This window comes from Cyclopterus lumpus, chromosome 17, assembly GCF_009769545.1.
Source record: "Cyclopterus lumpus isolate fCycLum1 chromosome 17, fCycLum1.pri, whole genome shotgun sequence".
NCBI lineage: Eukaryota > Metazoa > Chordata > Actinopteri > Perciformes > Cyclopteridae > Cyclopterus > Cyclopterus lumpus.
In genome coordinates, this window is record NC_046982.1 from 7,655,544 (window position 1) to 7,681,875 (window position 26,332).

The window sequence follows — 26,332 nt, forward strand, 5'->3', positions numbered from 1 at the left end:
ATATATATTTATCTATGCCCTGTTTGAATACAATTGTATTAATTTCTTTACGTTTTTTTGTGGGTTTTTTCGGTGCATATAACAGTGATCATAGGTACAGTGAAAAGTACAGCGGTCATATTCACTACACTGTCTGAGAATACGCACCAGTCAGCAAAGCCCACTGCATCCGGGTTTTTATCAGCTGTCATGTGACCCGCACTCAGCCATCTTGTGGAAAACGAAGAGAGAGAGAGAGAGCCACTCAACTCGCATACAAACCTTGTGCTGTCAGAACAAGCCGAGGTAAGACAGCCAAAGTGTAATACACTAGCAAAGGAAATTCGTACATTTAAGTAAAGTGCCACGGTCAGCGAGTCATATTGTGACGAGCTGCGGTGCGTTGGGGCTGTTCTTAAACAACCATGTTTACTTGGCCTCGAAGCACCGGGCTCGCGTGATTCTGTGCCGGTCCGGGCCGTGTGAAATGCGGGACGTTTTGTCGAGGAAACGCTGTTGAGGATCCGGTCTGCTCGAAGGCCGCGTGTAGCTAGTTAGCAACTTGTTAGCATGCTAGCTACAAGTGTAGTGAGGATTAACTCCTGTGTTGCGTTTGTTATACAGCGTTAGGGTGTATGACAACACGGTTCCTCCTTCAGTAAACCGTACATTTAGCCGCAACACATGTCGATCCTCGCGCATGACATGACACTTTAGCTGCAATGTGTTATAACACTGCTAGCTAGCTAACGTTAGGGGGCCAGCTGCAGATGGCTAACGTGCTAGCATGACCACCATCGGCTATCAGACCGACACCAGCATGTAGCGAGTGGCACTTAAACTACAACACGACTGTTTCTCCAGGGTCAACATTTAACTCCCAGGAACCGTTCGGGCGATTGCCCGTTACTAGTGTCACATGTGTTTTAACGTTGGCTCCATTAACCATGTTAGCTCGTTATGTTCGCTGACGTGATGCTTGTAACGTTGGGATGATTTCCACTAAACCTTTCCGAGTGATCGCCGCTGCTCGAGCCAGCTTTCGACGTTAACATTAAACAGTCATGTAAATAACTCCAGGCGCGTCAGTAACGTTACAATCTGTGGGTGAGTGGGTCGGTGTGACTATCCGCTGAAGTAGCTCGGCTGTTTTAGCGTTAGCGTTAATGTTACACGGTCAACACTCCGGACAACTATTGGCAACATAGTGGTCAGTCCTTGTAAAACATAAAATAAAATCTCAGCCGACTTAAACAATGTCCCCTTATAAAAAAATGCATGTCCTACAGAACCGTACACATACAAGTTGTATTTTTAGTTGGGCAGTTGGGGAGCTTTTTTCCCTAATTTAATTTCAAATAAGTCGTACCATTATGTCGTGTTTTAACTTTATGTTAACACGGGCAAATGTGTGCTGGAGAATCTGCACAAATGCTGCGAACTTAAGTCGCTAATTTTATTGCTTTAAGTACTACAACGTCCACGTGGCTTATCCTGTCTCCCATATGGCCGGGGGTACCGTGTCTTCTGTCACCGTGTGTGCCTGATATTTGAGCAAGCCTCGCGATGTAATAAACCTGGCTTTCAAGCCGAAGGGAAAGTGAGCAGTGGAAAAAGACGCGCACGTAAACTAACGGCTAGCTAATCTTGTTGGCAAAACATGATTGTTTTTTGGGGGGGTTATAAACTGAAGTAAAGGCAACCCCCGTTGTCAATTACAGGTGTCTGGCATACCCTCTTTGGAGACTGGGAGACTTCCTAAAATAGCTTTAGCAGACTGAAATTGAACACTGCTTGTGTGCTAGTGGGATGGGCTCTATATCCCTGGGAGTTGTAACACATTAAAGCAAGTGATGAAACCTGAAATATTTCTCTAAATTATGTTGGACAGATGTATTCTCTAATGAATGGGTTGTTAAATAGACAATTTACTTAAACAATATGGTAACAAAACATAGGTTTGGGTTATTATATTTCTTTAGATATACATTCATTGCAAATGTGCTTGGGATGAAAGTGCAGTTAAATTGTTTGTCCATGCGCCGTATAGCAAATGCCACAAAGTGACGTAGTGTCCATTTATTATTTATCTTTAATTTGTTTTTCAACTGTAGAATGTGTCATGTATATCAACAGTATATGAGTGGTGCTAATCCTTCTCCCTTTTCACATTTGTAGAACTTCAAGGAAGAATGGCCGAAACCCAGACACTTAACTTTGGACCAGAATGGTAAATAAACTGGCATTCATTTCATAATTGATTGGAGGTTGTGAAACTGGTTTTCTATTTGGGCCCAGTGCAGCTTTCTATACATGTTCAGACATGTCAACTGCCACCTCGGCTTATCTGTTGTCTCTCCTTCTGCTGTCCTTTCTGCTTTTACTATGTTCCCCCTCTTCCCCACCCCTTTCTCCCCCTCCCTTCTCTTTCTCTCTCTCTACAGGCTCCGTGCCTTGTCTGGCGGCGGTGGTGGTGGCAGCGGTGGAGGTGGTGGTGGAGTAGGAGGTGGCTGTGGGGTTGCCTCTCCACCCCTCTCACCTGCATTGCCAAAGTATAAACTTGCAGACTATCGCTACGGGAGAGAAGAGATGCTAGCACTTTATGTAAAGGACAACAAGGTTGGTACGCTCATCATGTCTGCTTCTTAGCTGTTGATGCAGGCTTGAAGTCAACATGATTTGCATAAAAGTTGTTTTCCTGCCTATTCCATTTACATCTTATTTTGGTGTGTTATAACATATTCTTTCAAACCCTTATGCATCTTAACAGTGAAGCCTATGTTTGTTTAGATCCCCATAGACCTACACGATAAGGAGTTCCTGCCCATATTGCAAGAGGAGCCCTTGCCGCCTCTGGCACTCGTGTCTTTTACAGAGGAGGAACAGGTAGGAGTACTTGTATCAGGTCTCAACCTTGGTGAGATCCGAAACCCTTCATTCTGACCTATCGCCCAAGCTAAAATATGTGTCATATTTCCCTGAGACCAGTTGGCTCTGGGATGTAATTTATTGGACTATAAAGTACTTTTAGTCAAAAAGGGTACCAAATACACAACAGGTGCAAAGAGGAGCACTAAGAGCATGCCTTTTGTCCTCCTCGCTCCCCTCCCCCATTTGTTTTTGCAGAGAAATTTTTCCATGTCTGTAAACAGTGCGGCTGTACTTCGGCTGACAGGGCGAGGAGGCGGTCCGATAGTAGGGGCACCAAGAGGCCGAAGTACCTCAAGGGGTAGAGGTAAGAATTTCGTCATGTTTCCTCTTTCATTTCAAGGAAAAGTAGCTGCAGGTAGCATTTATGCTGTGGGCTGATGTATTCTACCAAACCAATTTTTTATCTGAGCTATTTAGCTATTCTGTCTTTGCAGTTTCTGAAGTCATAACAACTGCAGATAGTTGAGATGCCTTTTGACTGACTTACTGACTAACTCTCAAGAGCTGAATCATGACGCTGCAACGTCGTATATTAGGGCTGTAACTGTATGATATTAAAAATGTTTTGTCCTAGTTGGGTTTGCATGTTTAAGTTTTCTGGCAATCTTAAAGTCTATTTGCATTAGTTCCAGTGACCACAATAACATGGTTAAATGTGGCCTGCCAAGGTTTCATGATTTAAACAAAACTAGTTCTCGCAGTCAGTCTGCATGTGGGATTTAACTCAGTGGGTCAGAGATAGCCACTTGGCCCTCGGGTGACCTCTCCCCTCGCCAGGCACATTTCTTCCGTGTGTGACGGCTGGCTCTTGGTCTGCTTGGAAAGGCCTGGGGTAAAGGTGGCTTCTGGCTATTGGAGGCTCACCCTGACCTCGCTGCTCACTGGGGCCATGGACTAAGTTTCTTTTGCTATGTCCTCACCGTTCATATCTCTATAACCAATGTGTTGGTGAGTAAATTAAGTCCTGTTCTGAGAACGGGGTAGCAAGAGGTACAGTTCTCTGCACTGTTTTAGATTCACATTACATGTCATTTAGCTGACGCTTTTATCCAAAGCGACTTACAATCATGTTACATTCATACACTGTAGACACAGCTACAGGGAACAATTCAGGGTTAAGTGTCTTGCTCAAGGACACATTGACTACGGCAGGGATTGAACCACCAACCCCCTGATTGAAAGACAGACCTGCTAACCACTGACCCACAGTCACCCACCGCCCACATTCCCAGCTTTAGGTCCAGACAATAGTAGAGTTTAAATTTACTCAGTAGCAATAGCTCTTAACATCTGTCAGCTTTTATGTACTTCAGATGAACTTCGTCATCTGGTCATGTCATTTCAAAACCTTTTTCCGAACCGCCTAAATTGAAGGTTGGTCAAGAAGCCATGTCATATAGAGGGTTTTATTATAAACGGTATGTAGAAAATATATTGGATGTTGGCAGTAGTGCACCATATTGTTTGTCATCTGACAGACACAGACCATTAGGAACTTACTACATCATACCACAGCTTAACTGCTATGTCACTGTTGGAGGATATTGTCTATGAATAATTGAGGACAAACAGATTAAAAACCACGAGAGTCGGTATATGATACATCCTCGGATTTAAAAAAAGGAAGGGTGTACAGCACATTATTCAGCAGATTTTTTGCAATAGTTGATGGTAGTTCTGTTATCTCTATGTTTGGTAAAGCGTATTCGCCAGTGACTAATGGCTGTAGAGGGTGGGTTTAGACTTTCTGATTTATCTTTTGTGGAAAACATTAAATGTTTTATGCAATCCTCTGCTGATGTTTGCTCTTTGATTGTAATGTTAAATATCCTACCTAAAGGCTAGTTCCTGCTAAGTCAATGGCAACTTGACCTCGTCAGGTCATATTGAGTCACGTCAACCTGTGATTGTTTTCAGGCCGGGGAAGAGGAGATGGAGGTTTTTACCAAAGAAGTTTTGATGATGTGGAAGGTTTTGGTCGTGGAGTGAGGGAGATGCATCGTTCCCAAAGCTGGGAAGAAAGGTATATTAAAATTCCCATTTGTGGAGTTTTGTTGTAACAAAAATATCTGCCCTTGTTTGGACCATGTCTAGTTTAAAAAAAAACATAACTTTCCATAATGTGTTTGTTTGTTTTCCTCACCAGGGCAGAGAGAAGGTTTGAAAAGCCAGGTCGAAAAGATCCAGGTTGGTGTTAAATCTCGTAGCTCAAATAATCAATACATGTCAAATTCAATGGCTTATATATTTGTTGTTCTGTCACCCTAGTTGAAGTGGCCCCAGGACATTTTCCGATGAATCACAGTAAGTGTACCTTCGTAGTTTAGTAGTAGTTTCGAGTTCAGATTATCATTTTTCTTTGGTGTTAGTGACACATTTAATTACGGTTAGTTTAACTGATTGATTAAGTTAATTGAGTTTGATAATCTATCTTTAAATGTTAATTATCAATATAATCCCGGCTTCTTCACCTTTAACCATCCCAATGGTCTTTACAGTCCGGGGCAACTATGAGGATGGTGTAACGGGCCTTCCGAGGAAGCAGGATTTCACGCGATCAGAGAGCGAGAACTGGCGTTCTTCTCAGAATGGTGAGGATGATGAGGGGGGCTGGCAGGGTCTCGACAGGACGGTGAGCGGTGGTCCCCCTTGAGGCCAGGTGGGCACAGCACTGACCATGTTACCAATACATCTATCTTGTGATAAATGTATTGGTGGTGTGTAGCTGTGTTTGTCTTTGGGTGGCTGTAGAAGAAGCTACAGGAGAATAAATGTACTATACTTTGCTTTCTGTAAAGTGGCTGGTTTTTCAGGTTTGCTTTCAGAATGATTTGGTACATAACGGGTACCAATTAAGGGCTCATGCTTTATGAAAAAGTGGTGGATGGTATCTCTTTACTTCGCTGTGCTTTTGAACTGGACATCGTAATGCACCTGCTCAAAACCATACTGTTACCATGTGTTATTGTATGTGGACGCAGTACTGGTGGCCAAGCATTTACCCCATCTTGATGAAGCTATGGTTGAACATGAGATTGAATGTTAAAATATAATGTTTTCTCCAGAAGGGCCTCGGTCAGCAGGGTGGCGGGAACACCCAGACCAGCGTCGCCGTTTCCCATTTGATGCAAGAGAAGACGAGCGTGGCTACCGGAGGCCGCGCTCAGGTAGCGGCAGCTTGGAGGACGAGAGGGACAGCCTGCCGGAGTGGTGTCTGGAGGACGCAGACGAGGAGGCGGGCACCTTCGACTCATCAGGGGCCTTTCTCTCACTCAAGGTTCGAGAAGAGTTTTGGTTAAGTCGATGCATGACAAAGACTTTGACACTTAAGCATTGATGCACCATTTATTGAGCTAGGAGTCTGCGCTTGGAGTTACGGATGTATTGCTGAGGAAGTGCAGTGTCGAGTGTGAACTCTTGATTTCTGGGACATATTTATTAGTTGGGCCCTATTAACTACTCCATGCATGCTGGATACAGCTCGCTCTCCGTCGATGTTGGTGTGAGCTTTTATACCCAAATCTATACTCTAGCATTGCTGGGCGATGCAACTATATCATGGCACATGTATTAATCAGGACCCAAGGAAGCACAGTGTCGATTGTGAAGTTGTTTGGATGAGTACTACATTATGAGACCAAGCTATCTACTGTTCTCTGTACTACGTTTGTATGAACGGCTCGTCCTCACTCGATATTATTGAGCAGCTAATTTCTTTGACACTGTTAGCATTCTGTAAATCTTTCAGTGGCACAGTGACTGATTTTGTGGTTTTTGTTGTGTATTCAGAAAACCTCCAAGGAGCCAATCCTGGAGGAGGGAGAGCTGGACTTCAAACCCTTGGAAGAGTGTGAAGAGGGTCTGGAGGAGGACAACTGTCAGCCCAGGGAGACCAATGAAATGGCAGCAGATGCCGAACGAAAAGGTCAGATAGCTTAAGTGCTGTTTTGTTTTTTTGGGGCGGGGTTATGCCTTTGTGGGTTTTTTTATGCTGTAGGACCAGCATATCTAACTTTTAAAATGAACGTTAAGGATGTGAATTCAAATGGTAGCAAGACCCACAAATGTGTTGTTGTTGTTATTATTATTATTATTAACCAAAGTCATTGAGACGAGTGACAACAAGACGGCACAGTGAGTTGGAGGAGGCTACGGTGTGTTTCAGTTTGCTGTCAGACCGAGAAGAGAGCAGAAAAATTGATTGCTCGGCAGATGGTGGCTGATTTGTCCACCAACCACCATAATGAAATAAGAATATACCGTCAGCAATTTCAAAACTCTCAAAGCCACTTGATGCATGAACAAAGAAAAGGAAAATGGCTGTTGTTGAGGTTCTCATGCTCGTTGTCAATTACGTCAACATCAACCATAGTGAAAACTGTTCCTTTTTGTAAATTGAGGGTCTCAATTATATTAGTTATGGCACCAGCTCATGTCTTGGCTATTATTATTATTATTATTATTATTATTATATATCTTAGCGTAGTCTTTACCTGTGGCTCCCCCTGCCTCAGAGCCCCAGGGTCCTGCCCAGTCTCTGTCCCTGAGCCAGCCCAACAGAACAGAAGAGCCTGAGAGGCCAGCTAAACGACAGCCACCCCTGGAGCTCCCACCAGAGCCCTGCAAAGTCCCCCTGCACGCCTCCATGTCTAACAGCATGCTTGAGTCCCGATCCATAAACCACATTACAACAACCCTTGCAGGTGGGATTTGAGTCATCAATTTTACTGTAAATCAAACCTTTTTTTTGCCAGTTGGTTTTACAGGAAAACCTCCTGACATCTGCTTTTTCTTCATGCTGTTCTATACAGAAGTATCTGCACCATCGCCCAGCGTCCAGCTACCGCAAAAGCCAATGGAGGTTCCTGTGGCAATGAACAATCCTTTGCCCTTCCCTTCAAGTATAATGGCACCTATTAGGAGACCCATTGCTGTGCCACATGACACAGATGAAGACGAAGGACTGAAACACTTTGAGCAGGTACGTTAGGAGAATCTTCCCATGAAAATCTGTCATAAGATAGGAGGGCTATCCTCTATTCCACAAAACAGTCGTAACATATCTTTGACGAGATTTCCGTGTACTCATCAAAACTACCCTTTTAAATTAACCCTCAATAGTTAACTTCCCATAAAACAATTCATACAATTTTTGTCCACTCTAACCCCAGCAAACAATTAATTGACTAATCGGCTAATAGGAAACAGGAAGTTGTTCGGTCTTATTGATTTTTTAATAGGATTAGGGTTGGTCAAATTTCATGTATGTATTTCATGTAAATGACGATTGTAATAATTGTATTAATTTTTTGTTTTCCCAGGAGGCAGAAAAGATGGTAGCATACCTACAGGATAGTGTGGTGGATGATGACAGACTTACAGCAAAGACTTCAGAGAAGCCCAAACCTGCAGGCCTGCCGCTCACCCACGAGGCTGCTCTCAAGTGGTTCTACAAAGACCCCCAAGGGGAGATCCAAGGTGAGATGGGAACTTCAAAATGTGACTTGAATGTTGTACATTTATTTTCAAAAAACGCTCTCCTCAATCTTATTGTGCTTTCTCAGGCCCATTCAGAAATCAGGAGATGACTGAGTGGTTCCAGGCTGGTTACTTCACAATGTCTCTCTTAGTCAAAAGAGGAAGTGACGAAGTATTTCAAGCGCTTGGTGAGATCATGAAGTTATGGGGGAGAGTACCGTTCACTCCAGGCCCCGCACCACCGCCTCTACAGGTATGCGTTTGCTAAATGAGGGCTGTTTCGTTCCTCATGTCCAAAGTTTAGCTTTTGAATCTGTACTAGTTGCCATTACTAGCCATGACCTGCAGGTGGCGTGATATTCCACTCTTCTTTTTTCCCGTAAAAAGGAATCCTTCATGTATTTAATTGTAAGACCCTTCTTCTCTTGTCTCTTTAAAGCAACAAAGAAAAGCATCACAGCCATTTCTACAATTTAAAATTGTTTCTAGCTACCGTTTGTTAGTATTGACTGCTTCTGATTTGTCTTATGTAATGCAGGGGGATGGTGATCAAGAGAGGTTGAAGAGGCAGCAAGAGCCCACTGCTCTCAATCTTTACCAGTTACAGCAACTCCAGTATCAGTACCACCTCAGGTACACCAGGCTCAGTTTTCTTTGTTTGCAGTTGCAGCATGATTGTTTGTCTCACAATGAAAAATATCCATACATACTCATTTACTTACTTCCTGAGCTTAATAAAGAAATGGGTTCAAAATGACCTGTAAAACATGTGCATCCAACATTTAATTCCATTAATATCGTAATCTAGGAACCATCTTCCGATGGCTTCGCACCAGTCGCAACGCCAAATTGGTCCAGGGGCTTCCTCCACCCTTACTTATAGCTCTTTTGCACTGAACTCTATCTTAATTTTAATGCCAACTACACACCTGTAAAGTTTCATGACTGCCTCTTGTAAGCTTATGGCGCTGTCGCCGTGACAACCTGTTCAAAGACAGACATATAAAATACTTCAATACTCAAAGCCTCTTTCGTGGTACTACACGCTATCGTAGGTGTCTCCAGGACCACATTTGGCCATGATGACACGCACGCTCAAAAGTTGAAAATACCAGCGTCACTGTGGCAGCTGGTTATAAACATAAAAATGCAGTGTCCGTAATTCATCCACTGATATTCATTCAACTGCTAACTCCCGTTCGTCTCATTTCTCCTGTCTATTTGTCTTCCACTGTTCAGGCAGCAGTATGCTCAGGCCCTGGCCCAGCAGAAAGCTGCAGCTCTGAGCTCAGCGCCTCTTCAACAGCAGCAGCAACACCAACAGCAGATCAACTTGCTTCTACAGCAATACCAGGCTCTCAAGCTAAGGTTGATATCCAACCTCTAAATACGTCTGTACCCGTGCTTCAGTGTTTAGAAATGTTAGCGTGCATTGACATAAAGAGTATTGCAGATATATATTTTATTTTTTTTAATATGTGTATTGTCTTGTGTTTTTGTAGAGCATCGGAGAGCCTCCTCCCTCCTGTTACCCGGTCCCTGTCTGTATCAGACTCTGGTTCTGTGTGGGAAATGCAGAACTCGTCCTCTCAGGCTTCTTGCACACCGAACGTGCAAAAAGCTGCCCCAAACAGTGAGGTCTTCCTTAAATATTCTGCTGTGTTTGTTTTTTGAATCGCAGGAGAGGAACAGAAAAGGTAGCTATTGTTATGGCAGTTTTAATGCATCATATTATATCCCACTCAACAGCATGGGATGGCAGCAGCGTGTGGGATTTACCTATAGACTCCATGGCACAGGCTCCAACCATCGAGCAGATGCAACAGCTAGAGAAGTCAAAGTCTGCAAAGGTAAACAGTATTTCTGCTTTTGTTGTGGGGGTGCAAAAAGGTTCTGTAACAGTCATCTAAAGCCAAGACCTTTTAATCGTCTTGGATACAGCAGCATCCAATGTATGATGTTTTTTTGAAGCCTGAACATGTTTCTTGATTTCTAAGAGGAAATTAATTAAGCTGATTAATCTATGATTGTGAGATGTAGGATGAGCTAGAAATATTCTCACGTCTCTGCAGATGATATCATGGGGGAATTTTTTTATTTTCTCATCTGACAGTTGGAGTTGGAGAGGCGTGAGGCAGAAATGAGAGCCAAAAGGGAGGAAGAGGAGAGGAAACGCCTGGAGGAGGCCCTAAGGGCTCGACAAGAGGAGGAACGCAAACGCCTGGAAGAAGAGGAGCTGGCGCGGCAAAAACAGGTTGAGCATTCAAACGATATGGAGCCAAAGCCTTTGAGCTACGTTTCTCTGATGGCGTTGAGAACTGACCCAGTGTTGTACATTTCTAGGAGGAGGCATTAAGACAGCAGCAAGAGCAAGAAGAGGTGCTGCGCCGGTTAAAAGAGGAAGAGGAGAGAATGGCACAAGAAGAAGCTCTCCGTCGATTAGAGGAGAGGCGGAGGGAGGAGGAGAGAAACCAACGGGAAGAGTTCCTTCGCAAACAAGTAAGCTAATGAAGTGCCACGTGCTTCCTGCTTCCTTTCTGGATTTGTGAAATGTCTCCCTAAAGTGCAATGTTTTTCTACCTCACCAGGAAGAGGAGCGCAGGAAGCAAGAGGAACTTGAAGCTTTGAGGAGGCGTGAAGAGGAAAAGCGAGCGGAAGAAGAGGTGGCAGCTGCCGCAGCGGCCGCTGCTGTGGCCCAACAACAACAACTGGAGGAGCAGAAGAGGAGAGAGCAGGAGGCCCAAAGACAGCAGGAGCTACAGAGACAGAGGCAGCAGCAACAAGAGGCCCTCAGGAGACTTCAACAACAGCAGCTTGCACACATGAAGGTAAGTGCACAGAGGATAAGCCAGCAAGAATGGACCGTACAACATGTATTTGAAGTTGATAAAACACCGCTCCTGCCCTCCAGCTACCATCCTCTTCAAAGTGGGGCCAGCAGTCGGCCAACACTATAAAACAGACTCCGAGCGCCCTGTCAATGGCTGAGATCCAGAAACTGGAGGAGGAGAGAGAACAGCAGACGCGGGAGGAGGTAAAGGGCAGCAATGTTTTAGTACCTCTCGAGTTAACAATAATGATTTAGCCAAATATCTTTTTTGCAAATTTCTTCATGTCCTCCTTTTTCCTTCTTAACCCCACAGCAGCGACGTCAGCAACAAGAGCTCCAGAAACTCCAGCAGCAGCAGGCTTTGCAACTGTCTCAGCAGCCCCAGGCCAAGCTGTCTGGTTGGGGAAGTTTGGCCAAACAGCCAGCTGCGACCAAATCTTTGCTGGAGATTCAAAGGGAAGAAGCTCAGCAGATGAAACAACGGAAGGAAAAGCAGCAACAGCAACAGCAACAGCAGCAGCAACAACAGCAGCAGCAGCAGCAGCAACAACTACAACAACAGCAGCAGCAGCAACAGCAGCAACAACTACAACTACAACAGCAGCAGCAGCAGCCGCCGCCACAGCAACCACACTCCATTGTCAGCCAACAAAGCCACACTTCAAACAGAACTGTACGTGACCTACATCATACTGTCTTATTGGCTAAAATAATATAAAGGTTATGTAGAGCTGCAGGGATTTCTATAGGATTCACCAACATTTTGACATTAGAAATTCAAATTGAATGTCCAAAATATGACTCAATGCCATTTTCATTTCATTTAAATATGTAAGCTCAGGAACTCTGTGCATTGTATAAATTTTAGAAATAGTTGCTTGAAGATGTGACAATAGTTCAATAATACCTCTAAAATGTCAACATTTTTTTTTCACGTTACCTCTTTAATTTGAATAATATCCGGTGATGGTTTGTGAAAGAAAGAAGGCTGAAAGGATCAGGAGATGAATCGATTACTAAACCAGCATGAAATGAATTGTGATTGGCATTTCCTGACATTTTTAATAGACCAAACAAGGGACCAGTCAAGAAAGTACCAGGCAGCTTAGTCAGTAAGGAAACGTATTGTGAGAAACAAGTGCTATGTCCGTAACAGTATCTCGCTCTCGTCGCAGACATCGTCTCTGAGTAACTCGGTGTGGGGGTCTGTGAACACCAGCATCTGCACTAACTGGGGCTCAGACTCCAGCAGTATCTGGGGGGACACCCACAATGCTAACTTGGGCTTCTGGGACGAGGCCGTGAAGGAAGCCGTTCAGCAGCCTCCTCAAACAAAGAAAGGCGGCACGCAGAAGAACAACAAAGGCAACGCCAACCTCAGGTATTGTATTAAGAATGCCAAACTAGAAACGTCTCGGTCGCAACCTCCTGATGATGATGAAGCATGACTTGCCATATGAAGGATGTGAGTAATGCACCGATCTCAATGGCTTCTCTTTTTTTTGTCTTCCTGTATTGTTTTGTACATGTGAAGTAACTCTGTGAGCGGGCGGGTCAATAAGAAAGTGGAAGAGGAGGAAAAGCTGCTTAAGTTGTTTCAAGGGGTCAACAGGAGCCAGCATGACACCTTCATGCAATGGTGTGAGCAAACCCTGCACACCCTCAACACGGCCAACAATCTGGATGGTAAGACTTTAAAAAATATGCTCGGCAAAAGCGGCCCACCTACAGCTATCGATTTTAACGTCACAAGCATTCTCCATCGGTCTCCCTTCCAGTTCCGACGTTTGCATCCTTCCTGAAAGAAGTGGACTCTCCGTACGAGGTGCACGACTATGTCCGGGCCTATCTGGGGGACACTCCCGAGGCCAAGGACTTTGCCAAGCAGTTCCTGGAACGTCGTGCCAAACAGAACGCTAACCAACCGAAACCGGCATCGCAGAACCAACAGCAAAGCCTCAAGCAGCAGCAGGTGAGCGAGACTGAAGTGGTACCAGTGAGCTAAAGGCTCAGCATGAGGCACCATATGTTCTGGTCCCATTTTTAGCCTCGTAAATCCACGCGTATCTTTGTGATGTGATCAGAAAAAGCAAACCGACCGTGAAACATTAGTGTTTTTTGTTGATTGTGATAACACAATTTACTGGGGCCACATTAGGTCAAGTAGTAACATTTTGGGGTTCTGTACAGGATTCTGTATGGGGTGAAACAGGCTCTTCGTATCAGTCCAACCACACGAGTGGCCAGCAGCAGCGCTTTGAGACGGTCACCTCTGGGAAGAAGAAAAAGAAGCAGAAGATGGTCCGTGCAGACCCCAGCCTTCTAGGTGAGCGCCAACACCATCTTCTGAATCTGAAGAAAATCACTAACGACGTGTCGCTGCTATTTATATCTCATTTGCTAACTGGATCTTTTTCATTTAAAAAAAAAAAAATTTCAGGTTTCTCTGTGAATGCGTCATCTGAGAGACTGAATATGGGAGAGATTGAAACCGTGGAGGAGTCATAGGGACTGCGGCCAAGCAACTCCACTGACTGTATCCAATTTGAACAGCAGCTGTTTTACCCAAACCCTCCCCACGACTGCTTCCAGAACTTTCACCTTTTTATTTTCAGTTTCACATTTATCAGACATACTCTGGTCCTCCTCAAAAAAATTCCAAATTGCGAACAAAGGGTGATCTCTGAGGGAGGGTGTGTTTATCTTTTTGCTGCCGCACCGATGTTCTGATAAAGACCGTCGGGAGAATCGGACCGGAGCAAACTGGCCAGTGGAACATCGACCAGCCGAGGGAGCAATCGCCAAATGAACTCAAGTTTCTGGAGCGGTCTGCTGGGCATCGGCAGCTTGGACCCGACTCGTGTGCTGAAATTCAAATTTGGCCACTATTATATGGTATTTTTAAAATTGTGGATATACAGGTGGGGTGGTTGGGGTATTATGGGGAAAAGGTTCAAGAGAGATTATATCCATTGTTTTTCTTCTTTTTTTTTTTTATTTATTGAAAGTTTCCCCTCAATGCTATATTCACACTACGAGCAACAAACCCTGTTGCATTGTGGTCGAGACTCAAGTGTTGCCCGTTGGCGTAGTTATTTCCTTAAACGGAGCTCTCTAACGTCATTTCTCTTTTTGTTGTTTGGTGGAACAGAACAAGGTGAAACAAAACCATATGATTGGTTGATGCTTTAACCGCGCCATAAGCGCTAAACCTGTTGAAACCAGCTCCACCTTGATGTGTATGGTGTTGGGCATCAGTTTGTGGCTTATCTCACTGGCGTCCATTGAAAATGACTTGGGAGAATGTTGCCTCATCGCTCATAGTGTGAATGCAGCCCCCTCCCTCCCCTCCCGTTTTCTGCTGGGTGTTCATGGATGACGATGACGGAGAAGTAGAGCCCAAGGATTCGTGGCCACTTATGTCCTGTTTTAAGGGCATATCAAAAGTTCCAAGTAGTTATCTATTTCTTGTAAAATACTAGGCTGTTTAAAGAATAAACTTTCAATTCTGCATCTGTATTATAATATATGAAAATGATCCGTTGGAGTCATACACTTTTTTTTTTTTTATTGCAGTATGAAATAAAACGGTCTGACGTGTGGGCTGTTCACACCTGTGTTGGAACTATTCAGAAAAATTCAAAAATATTCAAACGATATTTGATTCACAAGCGTTCACCCAGTCGCACCACGATGAATCACATTTTACAGGAAGCTTTATTTAGAGCTGGAAATATGAAAGTAATCAATGCCAGGTGTAGAGGAGGACAGGAGTGAAGACGGGTAACGACGTTCATAATGTTAATGATGAAAGAACCATTTAAATTTAGAGACTTTCACATTCCTCTTTCCCAGTGACCTGCCACATTTATTCTGACTCATTTCTATTTGTCAGATGTTTTGTGTCGAGCAGATGCACTTCTGCCCTCAGTACATCCGGTGTTACAACACCAACACTAACAACTTTTCAGGAAGTCAAAGTGCATCCGCTGAGCTGTTGTGCGTATTTGACATGAAATGAGTTGTGATTTATTTATTTTTTTTAAGAGAAAATGAAACCCACTGAATTCTTTGAATATGAGAAGCAACATATTTTTAAGCACACATGGCTCGGTTCAGACACTGAAACATTTTTTTTTTTTAAAAAGCCTTCGCTGTCAAAGCCACGGCGGTATTGTTTTCACTTTGTGCGAGACATCTTCACACCTCCTGTAGCAGGAACCACCACAGAGGCTGTTCTGTCTGTCGGCAGGGCCGGCCACCGAGATGGCAGCATGCAGTCAAACTTTACACGTGAGGTTGCGAACAAAGTGAAGGTTGCGGGGGGGAAGGGGTGAGGAAAGGGCCCGTTGACCGATTTGGTGTCGCGGCTTGTGCGACCCGTCTCAAGATGGTCTCTAGTTTCCCTTGCCAGAACAAACCTCAGCAATGCTCCAACCCCCTTACTTTCTCAGGCTCTGAGACACTCAGTTCATCAAAATAAGTAGAAGTATGTACTTATGTACTCTTTTGGTGTACTATCTATATATAAATACTACTAGTATTTGACCGCTTTAGTTACATTATGGGAGATTATATTAGATCACAATACTTCCTCCACCTCCCACCATCTTTTTATTTTTAAGACTAATTCCTTTTCCAGTCACATTATTTCTCCAAGAGTAAAGCCGCGAGGTGTCCAGGAGGAGAGCTTCGTGATGTGACCCGGTGGAGGTCAGCGGCTACCGAATGTTTACCCCTCACACCCAACTATGTGGCCGGAGGAGCTCTGGAGTGGGTGGGCCCTTCGATGATGTGCTCACAAAGTCCACACTGTCCAGACAGTCCCGTGCACACCTAGTCCCACCCCCTCTCTCACCCCTGAGTCGCTTACCTCTCCCCCTCCTGCGCTCCCCTGTCCTCTTCCCCTGCTCCTCTTCCATGGTCCGCTACTCGTTTGAAGTTCGAAGGAGTTGTGGAGACGCTCTCGCTCCGTCCGACATCTCGTCCCTCACAGCCACCACCATGGGTCACGGCAGCAGTATCTGTAGATTCCTCCTCCTGGTGCTCCTCAGCCTCTTGGTAGCCTTTGTACACGCAGGTAAACCTCATTTTGAGTGTGATCCATTTGCTTATTTCATTTCTGTGGTTGGGAGATGAGTCTGATTTCTGTAAAAGAAAAAAATCTGCTTGTCACCTTTTGAAATGAAAGGCGCGACAATGTAAGGGAAAACATTTTCTTTAACAAACGAGGCGAAAACAAATTGTATCAAGAAATTCTAAATGACGTCTTTAGCCTCTTGTTCTAGAAAAAATGGGTAATTTTAAATCGTTGCTGATCATTTTTGATGTTTTGTCGTGTGGAACACTGCAGAATAGATGGTTTTATATTCCAAAAGCTTATAGATGTCTGCTTGTCTGCTGTATGTGATTCATGGGCTGATGTTCAGTCATCTGTAAGCATCAAATCATAGATGTGAGTATACGTGTCATTTTTGCCCTAACCCCCCACACCCCCTTCCACACACACGCACAAACACATTCACAGGCCTGGATGTGATACTGTAGCCCGAGGTCGATGATGATGATGATGATGCGGCTGCTGCTGTTGAGACTGAGATCTGTGAAAGCAGTTTTTTTTGACAAACAGGATGATCTTTTTTGCTTTCACGGTGCCTGATGTTCATATGGAAGTTACTCGCTGCTGCCCTCTGACTCCAGCTATAAAGTTGAAGTGATTCTGTGTCTCATCGGTTTGAGGTAGTGAAACATCCACAAGTGTGGAGTTTATTTCATGTGGGTGGAGAGATTTAAGTGGTGGTAGTAAGCAGCAGGCACAGCTTGAACGTCTGCAGCTGTGCAACATTGGTTTTAAAGCGTTCACACCGAGTGTCATCTGGTTCTGTGCTGTTTAAGACTTGACAGATAAGCACACTCAGTTCTTTCACTCAAATCCACTTGGGAGGAAAAAAAAAAAAGCTTTGGACACAGCAGAGCAGCTCTGAAGTCCAGAGGCCAGAGAAGAGGGCACTGGGGCGACAGGGATGTAGCAAGTCGACGTATTTTCTGCCTGTCCTGTGAAAAAAAAAAACTAAACACGGCTGTCACCTTTTGCAAAGCCTGCTGTGAAAGAAAAAAAAAAGGCTCCGTTCCAAACACTGTCAGGGTTTCTAACATTGAGGTGCCATGACCTGCCTCCACCTTCCTACTAGTGTCCTGCGGCCTCTTCTCAATTTGAAGGTGGAAACATTATTTTTCAACACCTCACAAAACTCAAATGAATACAGGCATGTAAATGTGACTAAAGATGACGATGTTCTAATTCACACTGAGTGCAGCCATCTCAGATGGCCTCAATACACAGAAGAGCTCATCACTAGTTCTGAAACCCCATTCCTACTTTCATCATTTCAGAAACAAATTTAAAAGTGCCTTGGTCAAATATGTCCTATTTAAGGAGGGCGAAACAGGGACACACCACAGCAACAATGTCATGTTTGGTTTTCGGTGCTTGGGCAGGTTGCTTTTCACACACCCGTCCTGTGCGTTCGGTCATCTCTCTGGCTGGTGTGAAATCCTGACCGAAGAGGCTTGAGGTACCAACAAATGGCTTTCTGTGTTTTCAGAGTCTGGAAGCAGCTTTCCCTCCAGTCTGCCAGGCCTTCGTGAGTCTGGACTAGTATATCGAGAAGGAGGGTTCTTAAATTGACATAAGGAGTCATGTCTTTTAAAAAGTGTGACTCACGACCAGGGGGGACTCATACACCAAGGGGTACTTCTGTTAGAAGTAATGGGATTTCATTTAAATACACATCCACGTAAATGTGTTAAGACGAACAGGATTACACATTTGGTGTGGCACTAGTCTTTAGTAAATGTACAATAACTGAACTGCCATACATGAGCCATATTAATGTTTTAAAAGTAAAGGAAACACAGTTGTAAAAGCTAGTTGTTTAGCTACCTTTAGTTAGCTAGCTACCTTTAGTTAGCTAGCTACCTTTAGTTAGCTAGCTACCTTTAGTTAGCTAGCTACCTTTAGTTAGCTAGCTACCTTTAGTTAGCTAGCTACCTTTAGTTAGCTAGCTACCTTTAGCTAGCTAGCTACCTTTAGCTAGCTAGCTACCTTTAGCTAGCTAGCTAAAGGTAATCTGGAAACTGATGAGAGTGACGCACCACATGACGGGTGCTGTTGATGACGGAGGACTTCAGCTGATCTGATACATCAGGCAACAAAAGAAGAAGAATGTATCTTTATTTTGCTCTCGAGGTGTCGGTTACGTTGAATCCATTTCACACAAATTACAAGCTCGAGTGAACTCTTCCTCAGTGGAAACACCACGTTATTATTTTTTGCCGCCTTATGAAATCAAGCTGTCCAGAAGGCACAGCCTTTTACACACAGGGACTATTTAATAAACAAGTTTGTTTGACATCCAGGGCCCAGCAGGTTGTTACTGGTTGCAGCCCGACGCCCTCCGTGACCGCACAAGCTGCCTTTTGTGCGCTCGGCTGAAGGCCTCATTGATGGCTGAGCTGGCCGCAGGCCCGGGCCTCCGATCCTCCAGCCAGCTACAGGACAGGAAGCTGCGCACAACTCAAAGAGTCAACACACCAGCATCAAAATACTCGCGTCAGAAGTGCATATCAGAATTTAGGCGACAACAGAGCTAACATGCTGACGTTAAACACTTTATTTGATATCATTATATCAGATGCAGTCGTTCCTTATTAATCGGGGGGAGTCTTCTTTCACAGTGACGGAGAGGAAAGATAACGCAGGGCAAAGGAGTTTACTGAGGGCGTCGGAGGCTACAGAGTAAATATGTAGCGTTAAATAAACGGAGTGCAAATATGTTTGGATTCCGGTTGTGTTGGTATGCGAAGAGTTAAGGAATGGGATACGTGAATCAGTGAGTGGGTGGGCTTGTGTGTTGAAAATAAATCTTTTTAAGGAGAAGTGAACATCAAATGTGCCTCTGAATTTCAAAAGAAAGCTGCACAGCTGTTCAGTTATTGTAAAGATGTCAACAGTGATCATTTTGCTGGTTTATCATAGGCTACTGTAGCGGTGTGAAAAGTCTCAGGGTAACTTCATGCTCAGATGGGATGAATGGCCGAGGGCAAACTGGGATGGAAAGAAAACGGACCATTGATTGGCAGAGGCGGCGCGACACAACCTGAGCTTCATGCCCAGTCAGCAAATCACTGCCTCTGCCCACAAACAAGTCGGTGCTGAAGCAAAGAATATTCATGTTCATAAATAATCAACTAAACCTTGATTACAATTATACTCGAGCTTGATTGGACCCTTGAACACGTCGGGAGGGCTTCCTGTAGCTCAAACGGACGACATGTCCATCCTCTACAAAGACATCCTTATGCCCAGGCCCGAGCCGTTAACCCAGTGGGACAGAGGGAGGCTGTTGGGCTCGTTACAGACGCGGCCATGTGTGCGGCTCGGCATCCCCCTGCATCAAACACAGCCATGAGCAAAGCTGTGCGCCTCGTCAGTGAAACTACCACCCAAAGAAAACAAGCCGAGAGTCAATGCGGAGCAGGAATTAGGTGACTGCATCGAGATCGGCCATGATCAAAAAGAAGCTCAAGTAGGACATGTTTTTCTTCTTCTTGGTCTGCAGAGACAGCAGCAGACTCAACGACCAGAGAAAACCAGGACACCATGTCTGGAGAAGCCCCCGGTGACGTTACCACCAAAGACCCGTTGCAGGCCATGACGGAGCCGTCCTTCACCTTCGACTACGAGGACATCACACACTCTCAGGCCCTCGACGAAGAGGAGGGTAAGGCCGACACTTCCTACACCAGATCTGTGTTCATCACGTGCGTTCAAATGATTCAAATTGTGTGTGCGTGTGTGTGTGCGTGCAGGGGTGCTGGGGCCGGGGGCCATCACAGCCATTGTCATAGCGGTCTTCCTTGGAGCGTCGGTCCTTCTCGCCCTCATCGTCATCACGCTCAGGAAATTCACCGCCTCCTAGAGTGAACACGTCCCACCTAGTGTGTGTGTGTGTGTTTGAATGTCTATGTTTCTCTTGTGCCTCTCATCTCTCAGCTCTTTCTTTCGATCCGAGTCGTGTCTTTCGCTTCGCTGTAGATGCTGAAAATTGTGGCAGGTCCCTTAACCGACAGATTTTTACAGATTTCCTCCTGTCGACACACTCACATGTCCACTGGCTACTGAAGGCATGATGTTAGAAACTGGCTGGCTCTTCCAGTGGAAATCTCAGCATGGTTATGTCATTCACTTTGTATTTTTCTTGATCTTTCATGCTCCTATAAAGTTTGTTTTCGGGGTATTCTGCACTTGTTTGCTTTTATTTGTAAGTGTGAGTGTGTCTGTCTGTGTGCGTCTGCGTCTGTTTGTGTGTGTGTGTCTGTGTGTGTGTGTGTGCGCGTGCACGCGCTCTTGTCAGTCTGTGTCCTACTTTTGTCATTTATTAAGAAAGATACACATGAGGTTTTTATTAGTCTTTCAACGTGAGCCCAAATCATGTGTAACATATTTCCACATACACGTTTGTATTCCACCATTTACAAAGTCAAAGTTCGGAGACAAAAAGTTGGATGAATTTGTTTAGCAATCGAGTGAGTAGTTTCTTTGGTGGTGTTTTATTCGCAGGGGATTCGAAAATGATTTTAGTAACATTACTGTATCTTTTTTCTATAAGCCTCAGAATCCTCAGCTATACAGCTGGATGTTGCCATGGTAATGTCACTGCCCCATTTTTTGTGAGAATTAGGTTGAATAAATAAATCCAATGAATATGATGCCGTGTGTGTGTGTGTGTGTGTGTGTGTGTGTGTGTGTGTGTGTGTGTGTGTGTGTGTGTGTGTGTGTGTGTGTGTGTGTGTGTGTGTGTGTGTGTGTGTGTGTGTGTGTGTGTGTGTGTGTGTGTGTGTGTGTGTGTGTGTGTGTGTGTGTGTGTGTGTGTGTGTGTGTGTGTGTGTGTGTGTGTGTGTGTGTGTGTGTGTGTGTGTGTGTGTGTGTGTGCGTGTGCGTGTGCGTGCGTGCGAGATCTCATCTCAGCGTCTGAAACCAGGAAACCCTCAAACACAATCAGTCTAAATCTTTGCAGCTTCTCAGACCTGCAACAACAATCGCTTTGAATGCTTTCAGTCTCACTTTGAGACAGGAAGACTGATTTCTACAGACACTCTTAATAATATTACCAGTACTAGTATACTGTACTGCAGTCACCATGCTTTATTAGTGATCACTAGTTTTATATATGATGAAGAGATGAAAAGTAACTATAAACAAACTGGGCTTTGACCTAAAAAGAGTGGCTCACTTCTCTCATGTTGTTCCAATCATTCTGGTTTACTGGATGAATGTTGTCTTTTTATGTTTTGATATTATTATTATCATTAGCGCTGCGAATAATGATTATTTAAATTACCGTTCAGTTTGAGGATTATCTTTTGATCAATCAATTTCTCTTTGTAAAAGGAAAAACGGCAAAAGGATGCCCTTAAACCCAAGATGATGTCTTTGAATGGGAGGTTTTGTCCGAGCGGCAGTTCAAACTAAATGATACAAAACAGAGAAAAAGCAACAATTCATCATCGTTTCAGCTCTAATTATTGTATTTTCTTATTATAACTTTATTTATAGACAAGACAAAACTAAGGTACAATTTAAACTGTTCAATAAAAAAAAAAATCTAATAAATACAAATCTAGAGAAAATGCAGTAAAAGAAATAAACAGTACAAATAAAAGCATAACATCACATGAAAGCCAGTCTGTGAAGATTAAGTTTTAGTTTACCAATGATGCTGCGAGCCTTATCCACTCATGCTGGTGGCTTGAAAGCCGAGGGCCCTGATGGCAAAAGTACAGTCACCTTTAGAAGCTGCAATTTGACTGATACGGCGTCAAAATCTCTGCCAGACGTGCTTTAAAAGTGATCAATGAAATCTTGAAATAAATTCTGAGACGAACAGGGAGCCGGTAGAGAGAAGTCAGGGTTGGAGTGACGTAACGTCGTCTGTTAAAACTGTTGTGAAACCTGCCAGATCACAAACGTAATCTTCTTTTCTGTAGCAATTTGCAGTGATCATGTCTGCACATTTCATTAAAAAGCATAGAAAAGTAGCTGGCCTTCATTTTAAATGGCTATAACACACATCTAAAGACAAAGGCATGATGTTTGGCTTGAATCAGGAAGTGGTCATGAAACAGCAAAGGTAGAGAAAGCAGAAGTGTGTCTGGCAGTCAGACAGTCACACTGAATGTTCCTCTGACAGACTGGCATCCCTGAGGTAAGAGAGCAACCACATTTTAAACTGCACAACATACATACAAAAATGTCAGGTTAGTGTTGCATTTAAATGTTAGGACGATAGCTCTTTTGTTTATATAATTAAATTACAAGTCAGACTTTCAAGTTAGAGACGCTTTGTAAATTGTGTTGAAATCACTGAAGCCTCAGATCCTTATGGAACTCTATTTGTGTTTGTCAAAGATCAACCTGTATTCATTCATATCTAAATGAAATGAAACGAGTAAATCATTCACCAATGTATTTCAACCTACTTATTGAAAAATACTGTCGGGAGCATGTGATATAATCTAATATGATTGTTGTCCTTAAATCTGAAGGCAGATACAAAAACAAGTTCACAGATTCTGAGCCCACACAGCGGAGAGGATTCTCATGGCTTGGCTCAGTGGTGTATATATTCTTTTATGTGTGGGAACAAAGAGTAATGACAGGGGAGACAGAGTCCCTTTGAACCCCCCACGCGGCTGTTGACACCAAATCAAATCAAACTGTTTCCCTTGCAGCAGCAGCGGCAGCATGACAAGCAACTGTTCGCTGGAAGCGGTGGACCACCTGATGAGATATTTGGAGCTGGCCATCTACATCCCCATCTTCCTCTTTGGTTTGATTCTAAATGCTGCGGCGCTCTTAGTGTTCTGTGTCTTCCTGCGGAAATGGACAGAGTCAACGATCTACATGACCAGCTTGGCTCTGATGGACATGCTCCTCCTCTTCCCTCTTCCTTTCAAAATGTACGCCACCAATTACCTCTGGCCTGCCTACCTCCAACCTCTCTGTTCGGTCTTGGAGAGCCTGTATTTCGTTGGGATATACGGCAGCATCTACACCATCATGTGCATATCCGTGGACCGATGGGTGGCTATCTGCCACCCGTTCAAAGCCAAGCAACTGCGTTCACCCAAAGTGGCCCTGGGGACCTGCATCGGGGTCTGGGTGCTGGTGCTGGCGGCGGTCTCTTGGACCACCTCTCGCTTCAGGGAGACCAAGCAGACGGACTTCCACTGCTTCCACCGCTTTGCAGAGGAAGGCTGGAGCCCTCCGATAATCATCTGCCTGCTGGTGTTCGGGTTCCTGGGGCCTACGTTGGTGGTGGTCTACTGTTCGGCCCGGACCATCTGGGCGCTTTGGCAGTCTGGCCAGCACAGCCCCCAGAGCCGGGCCTGCGTGAAGATCATCTTCAGCAGTCTGAGTGCCTTCCTGCTTCCTTTCACCCCCAGCCACCTGGGCATCCTGCTGCAGTTCCTGGTGAGAGGCACTGCAAGTTCATTCTGAGCAAACTGAACTCTAAAGAGCAAAGAGTGAAGCAGGTTACAGAAGGCAACCAATAAAGGAGAAGACATTTAGACGCTGTCACGCAAAACAGTTACAATGCAGAATATTGCATTTACATGCGATGTAGAAAAGCTTCCCCTATTTGTTTTTACACTAAGCCTAATGTGACTCCAAAAACTTTTTTTTTGTTGACGTTATCTTTTTTGCCTGGTTTGGTTCGCAAAATGACATTTTTTCAATTTAAATGTTCGAAAAATATGTAAATAGAAGCAAAGATAGCAGTAAGCAGCAATTTAAGTGGCAAAGCCTATTATGCACAGTTCATTTCGTGTCAGTATTAAACACGTCTTCTATGACCATTCGATTTCAGCCACACAGAAACGGCTGTTCATAATTATGAAAGCTCCTGGAGCCAAGACATAAATAGATTTAATAGAAACTAATCCAAGCTAATCCCTGACGTTGACCTGGCAGACAGCAAGAACAGCAAATGTACAAAGAGGTGGTCTTCAAAAGGCCTGATGAGAAACTGCACACCCACTACCGAGTTCCCACTGCTGGGGGGGCCCGTTACTGTAAGATGAGGCAGAATGGCCGACTAATGTTCCTCTGTCCTCTACGTGTGACCCTCCACACATTTCCAGGTACGTCAAGGAATGATTCAAGACTGCGGCAGCAAGACCAGGATCAGCCTGTTCATACAGACGGCGATGTGCCTCTCCAACATCACCTGCTGCCTGGACGCTCTGTGCTACTACTTCATCGCCCACGAGGTGAGGAGCCCCAAGCACACCTTCAGGATATCAATGGTCAGCCAGAGAAGAGCCACCAACAGCACTTCAGAGGTCTGAGCACACGCTTGACTGTTAAAGTTGAAATGTATATCCGTACACGGGAGGCCGGTGGGATGTCTGGCTTGGTGATTTCTAGCAGGGCAGTGAAGGTGAAAAGGAGGCGGCGATGTTTCAGCTGACAGGCCATTAGCAACGGGTCCATCTCAGTTAACCACAGCGCTTGAGATTAAGGCTGAAGGGAAAAGATCTGACGAGCTCGGATACGTGATGTGTTCCAGTGACAGGAAGCCCGAAGACGCCTCTGTAACCTCCGAGAACCCCGCTACCCAAATTGTTGGAGATTGAGAGATGGTTACTGATTACGAGTCATTTCCAAGCTTTATAATCGGCCAACAATAAATCATTGCAGAGCTTTGCAGTCTGCTGTATTCGCTCAAGAAGTCAAGTCAAAGGCGCAAACCAGTTAAGCAGATGCACTTTGGAGCAATTTGGTTCAATGGCATCTCATCTATAAAATGTAGATTTAAATAAAAAGTCAATTTGAAAACGTAAGCAAGTGGTAAATGTAACTGACAATATTTTATTTAAATATTAATTCATATATTTACTTACCTAATATCAAGACACCAACCAGTTGAGATCCGAAAACACATTAATGTAATTGATTATTATTCATTGATAATTAGTTATAAATTGAAAACTGATTTTTGTCATCTTAAATTGATACTAATATTTTGTTACTTTCGTAATTATTGACATTGTATTACTGTAGTTTGTTCTTCAACACATTTTAGGAAATATTACTTACAAGTAACTTCATCTATTTCTAAGAAAACTGGGAATATAGCTTCAAAAAAAAAAATATATTACTTTTTGTGGAGAGGTTACATTTGTGTATCAATCATGTACATTTCTTCTTTCTTAAATGTATGTGACCACTATATATAGCTATATTTAATATATATATATATATATATATATATATATATATATATATACACATATTTATTAAATATAGAACATGCTATTAGTCATGATGACATATGTAATGTATAAATATAATTTTTTTATTACATTGTTTTACAATGTAATAAAAAAATGTGCAATAATGTTTTTCAAATTGTTAAAAGCCAGCTATTAACAGCCTTTACCTGTGTACTAAGACTGTTGTGATATTATTATGTTCACGAGGACATTTGATTGATGTGAACGTCTGAACCCAGAAGGGAAGTTAACCTTGCATCACATTACGCCGCTCATGTTAGGTAGACAGAGTTACCTTGAGGTAGAAGTGGAAGGTTTTTCACCAGTCTCGATTAGGCGATTTTGTGTGTATTAATGCAGTTTTTATTGTATAAAACATTTGTATTCCGTAAGAGTGTCATGTTTTGGTTTAGTTCATCACTTGAGTCTCGATACATCTGCACCAGCCTCCTCTGTGTTGACTTTCTTTGTTATTCGTCTGTGCTCAATTCAGTGTTTTAATTTCTGTTTCTGATGTTTTTCCTGAAGTGAAATTTTTTTTTATGGAGATTCTTGATGCAGTATTTTTCTGTTCTGCAAAATAAAGTAAGCCCAGACGAGATCATAAGGATATGAATATTGATTGTAGTAATTGTAGCCCACATGCTTTAGCTCTATGGCTGAAGTCTGTTCTTTACAGACACGACATGTGGCTGGTGAAGAAAATTACAAAAATGATTAATTCACTCAACTTTTCTCAATTTTCTGCATGACATACATTTTTAAACCAAATCT

General features: G+C 43.7%; 3 protein-coding genes across 5 annotated transcripts; all 3 read left to right on the forward strand.

Moving 5' to 3' along the window:
* The first annotated feature begins 176 nt into the window (after nucleotides 1-176).
* Nucleotides 177-14,829, forward strand: gigyf2 (GRB10 interacting GYF protein 2). Of its 2 annotated transcripts, none has more exons than XM_034555080.1 (29): nucleotides 177-285; nucleotides 2,158-2,209; nucleotides 2,424-2,598; nucleotides 2,770-2,865; nucleotides 3,106-3,214; nucleotides 4,828-4,933; nucleotides 5,057-5,097; nucleotides 5,179-5,214; nucleotides 5,409-5,501; nucleotides 5,976-6,187; nucleotides 6,700-6,835; nucleotides 7,425-7,613; nucleotides 7,722-7,891; nucleotides 8,232-8,388; nucleotides 8,475-8,641; nucleotides 8,927-9,021; nucleotides 9,628-9,756; nucleotides 9,891-10,021; nucleotides 10,138-10,238; nucleotides 10,502-10,642; nucleotides 10,732-10,887; nucleotides 10,977-11,216; nucleotides 11,300-11,422; nucleotides 11,532-11,891; nucleotides 12,394-12,599; nucleotides 12,753-12,904; nucleotides 12,997-13,190; nucleotides 13,409-13,544; nucleotides 13,659-14,829. In XM_034555080.1, the coding sequence occupies exons 2-29, from the start codon at nucleotides 2,172-2,174 to the stop codon at nucleotides 13,724-13,726; spliced, it is 3,957 nt and encodes a 1,318-aa protein (XP_034410971.1). In that variant the 5' UTR covers nucleotides 177-285; nucleotides 2,158-2,171; the 3' UTR covers nucleotides 13,727-14,829. The 2 variants fall into 2 exon arrangements, with proteins under 2 accessions (XP_034410971.1, XP_034410972.1); XM_034555081.1 differs by having other exon boundaries at nucleotides 5,979-6,187.
* A 112-nt stretch (nucleotides 14,830-14,941) lies between these two features.
* Nucleotides 14,942-20,935, forward strand: snorc (secondary ossification center associated regulator of chondrocyte maturation). The gene is made up of 3 exons (XM_034555083.1): nucleotides 14,942-16,298; nucleotides 19,840-20,001; nucleotides 20,090-20,935. The coding sequence occupies exons 1-3, from the start codon at nucleotides 15,947-15,949 to the stop codon at nucleotides 20,197-20,199; spliced, it is 624 nt and encodes a 207-aa protein (XP_034410974.1). The 5' UTR covers nucleotides 14,942-15,946; the 3' UTR covers nucleotides 20,200-20,935.
* Nucleotides 20,936-21,226: 291 nt separating this feature from the next.
* LOC117747028 (G-protein coupled receptor 55) lies at nucleotides 21,227-26,159 on the forward strand. 2 transcript variants are annotated; one of them, XM_034556415.1, is made up of 3 exons: nucleotides 21,227-22,485; nucleotides 23,012-23,753; nucleotides 24,425-26,159. In XM_034556415.1, exons 2-3 carry the CDS (start codon nucleotides 23,025-23,027, stop codon nucleotides 24,629-24,631), a joined length of 936 nt encoding a protein of 311 aa, XP_034412306.1. In that variant the 5' UTR covers nucleotides 21,227-22,485; nucleotides 23,012-23,024; the 3' UTR covers nucleotides 24,632-26,159. The 2 variants fall into 2 exon arrangements, with proteins under 2 accessions (XP_034412306.1, XP_034412307.1); XM_034556416.1 differs by having other exon boundaries at nucleotides 23,015-23,753.
* The last annotated feature ends 173 nt before the right edge of the window (nucleotides 26,160-26,332 follow it).

Coding starts and splice junctions, on each gene's coding strand:
- snorc (XM_034555083.1), top strand. CDS start 15,947: ATGTTTACCCCTCACACCCAACTATGTGGCCGGAGGAGCTCTGGAGTG. Junction 16,299..19,839: donor GGTAGCCTTTGTACACGCAG/GTAAACCTCATT, acceptor CTTGGTCTGCAG/AGACAGCAGCAGACTCAACG. Junction 20,002..20,089: donor GGCCCTCGACGAAGAGGAGG/GTAAGGCCGACA, acceptor GTGTGCGTGCAG/GGGTGCTGGGGCCGGGGGCC.
- gigyf2 (XM_034555080.1), top strand. CDS start 2,172: ATGGCCGAAACCCAGACACTTAACTTTGGACCAGAATG. Junction 3,215..4,827: donor AAGTACCTCAAGGGGTAGAG/GTAAGAATTTCG, acceptor GATTGTTTTCAG/GCCGGGGAAGAGGAGATGGA. Junction 6,188..6,699: donor GGGCCTTTCTCTCACTCAAG/GTTCGAGAAGAG, acceptor TTGTGTATTCAG/AAAACCTCCAAGGAGCCAAT.
- LOC117747028 (XM_034556415.1), top strand. CDS start 23,025: ATGACAAGCAACTGTTCGCTGGAAGCGGTGGACCACCTGATGAGATAT. Junction 23,754..24,424: donor GCATCCTGCTGCAGTTCCTG/GTGAGAGGCACT, acceptor ACACATTTCCAG/GTACGTCAAGGAATGATTCA.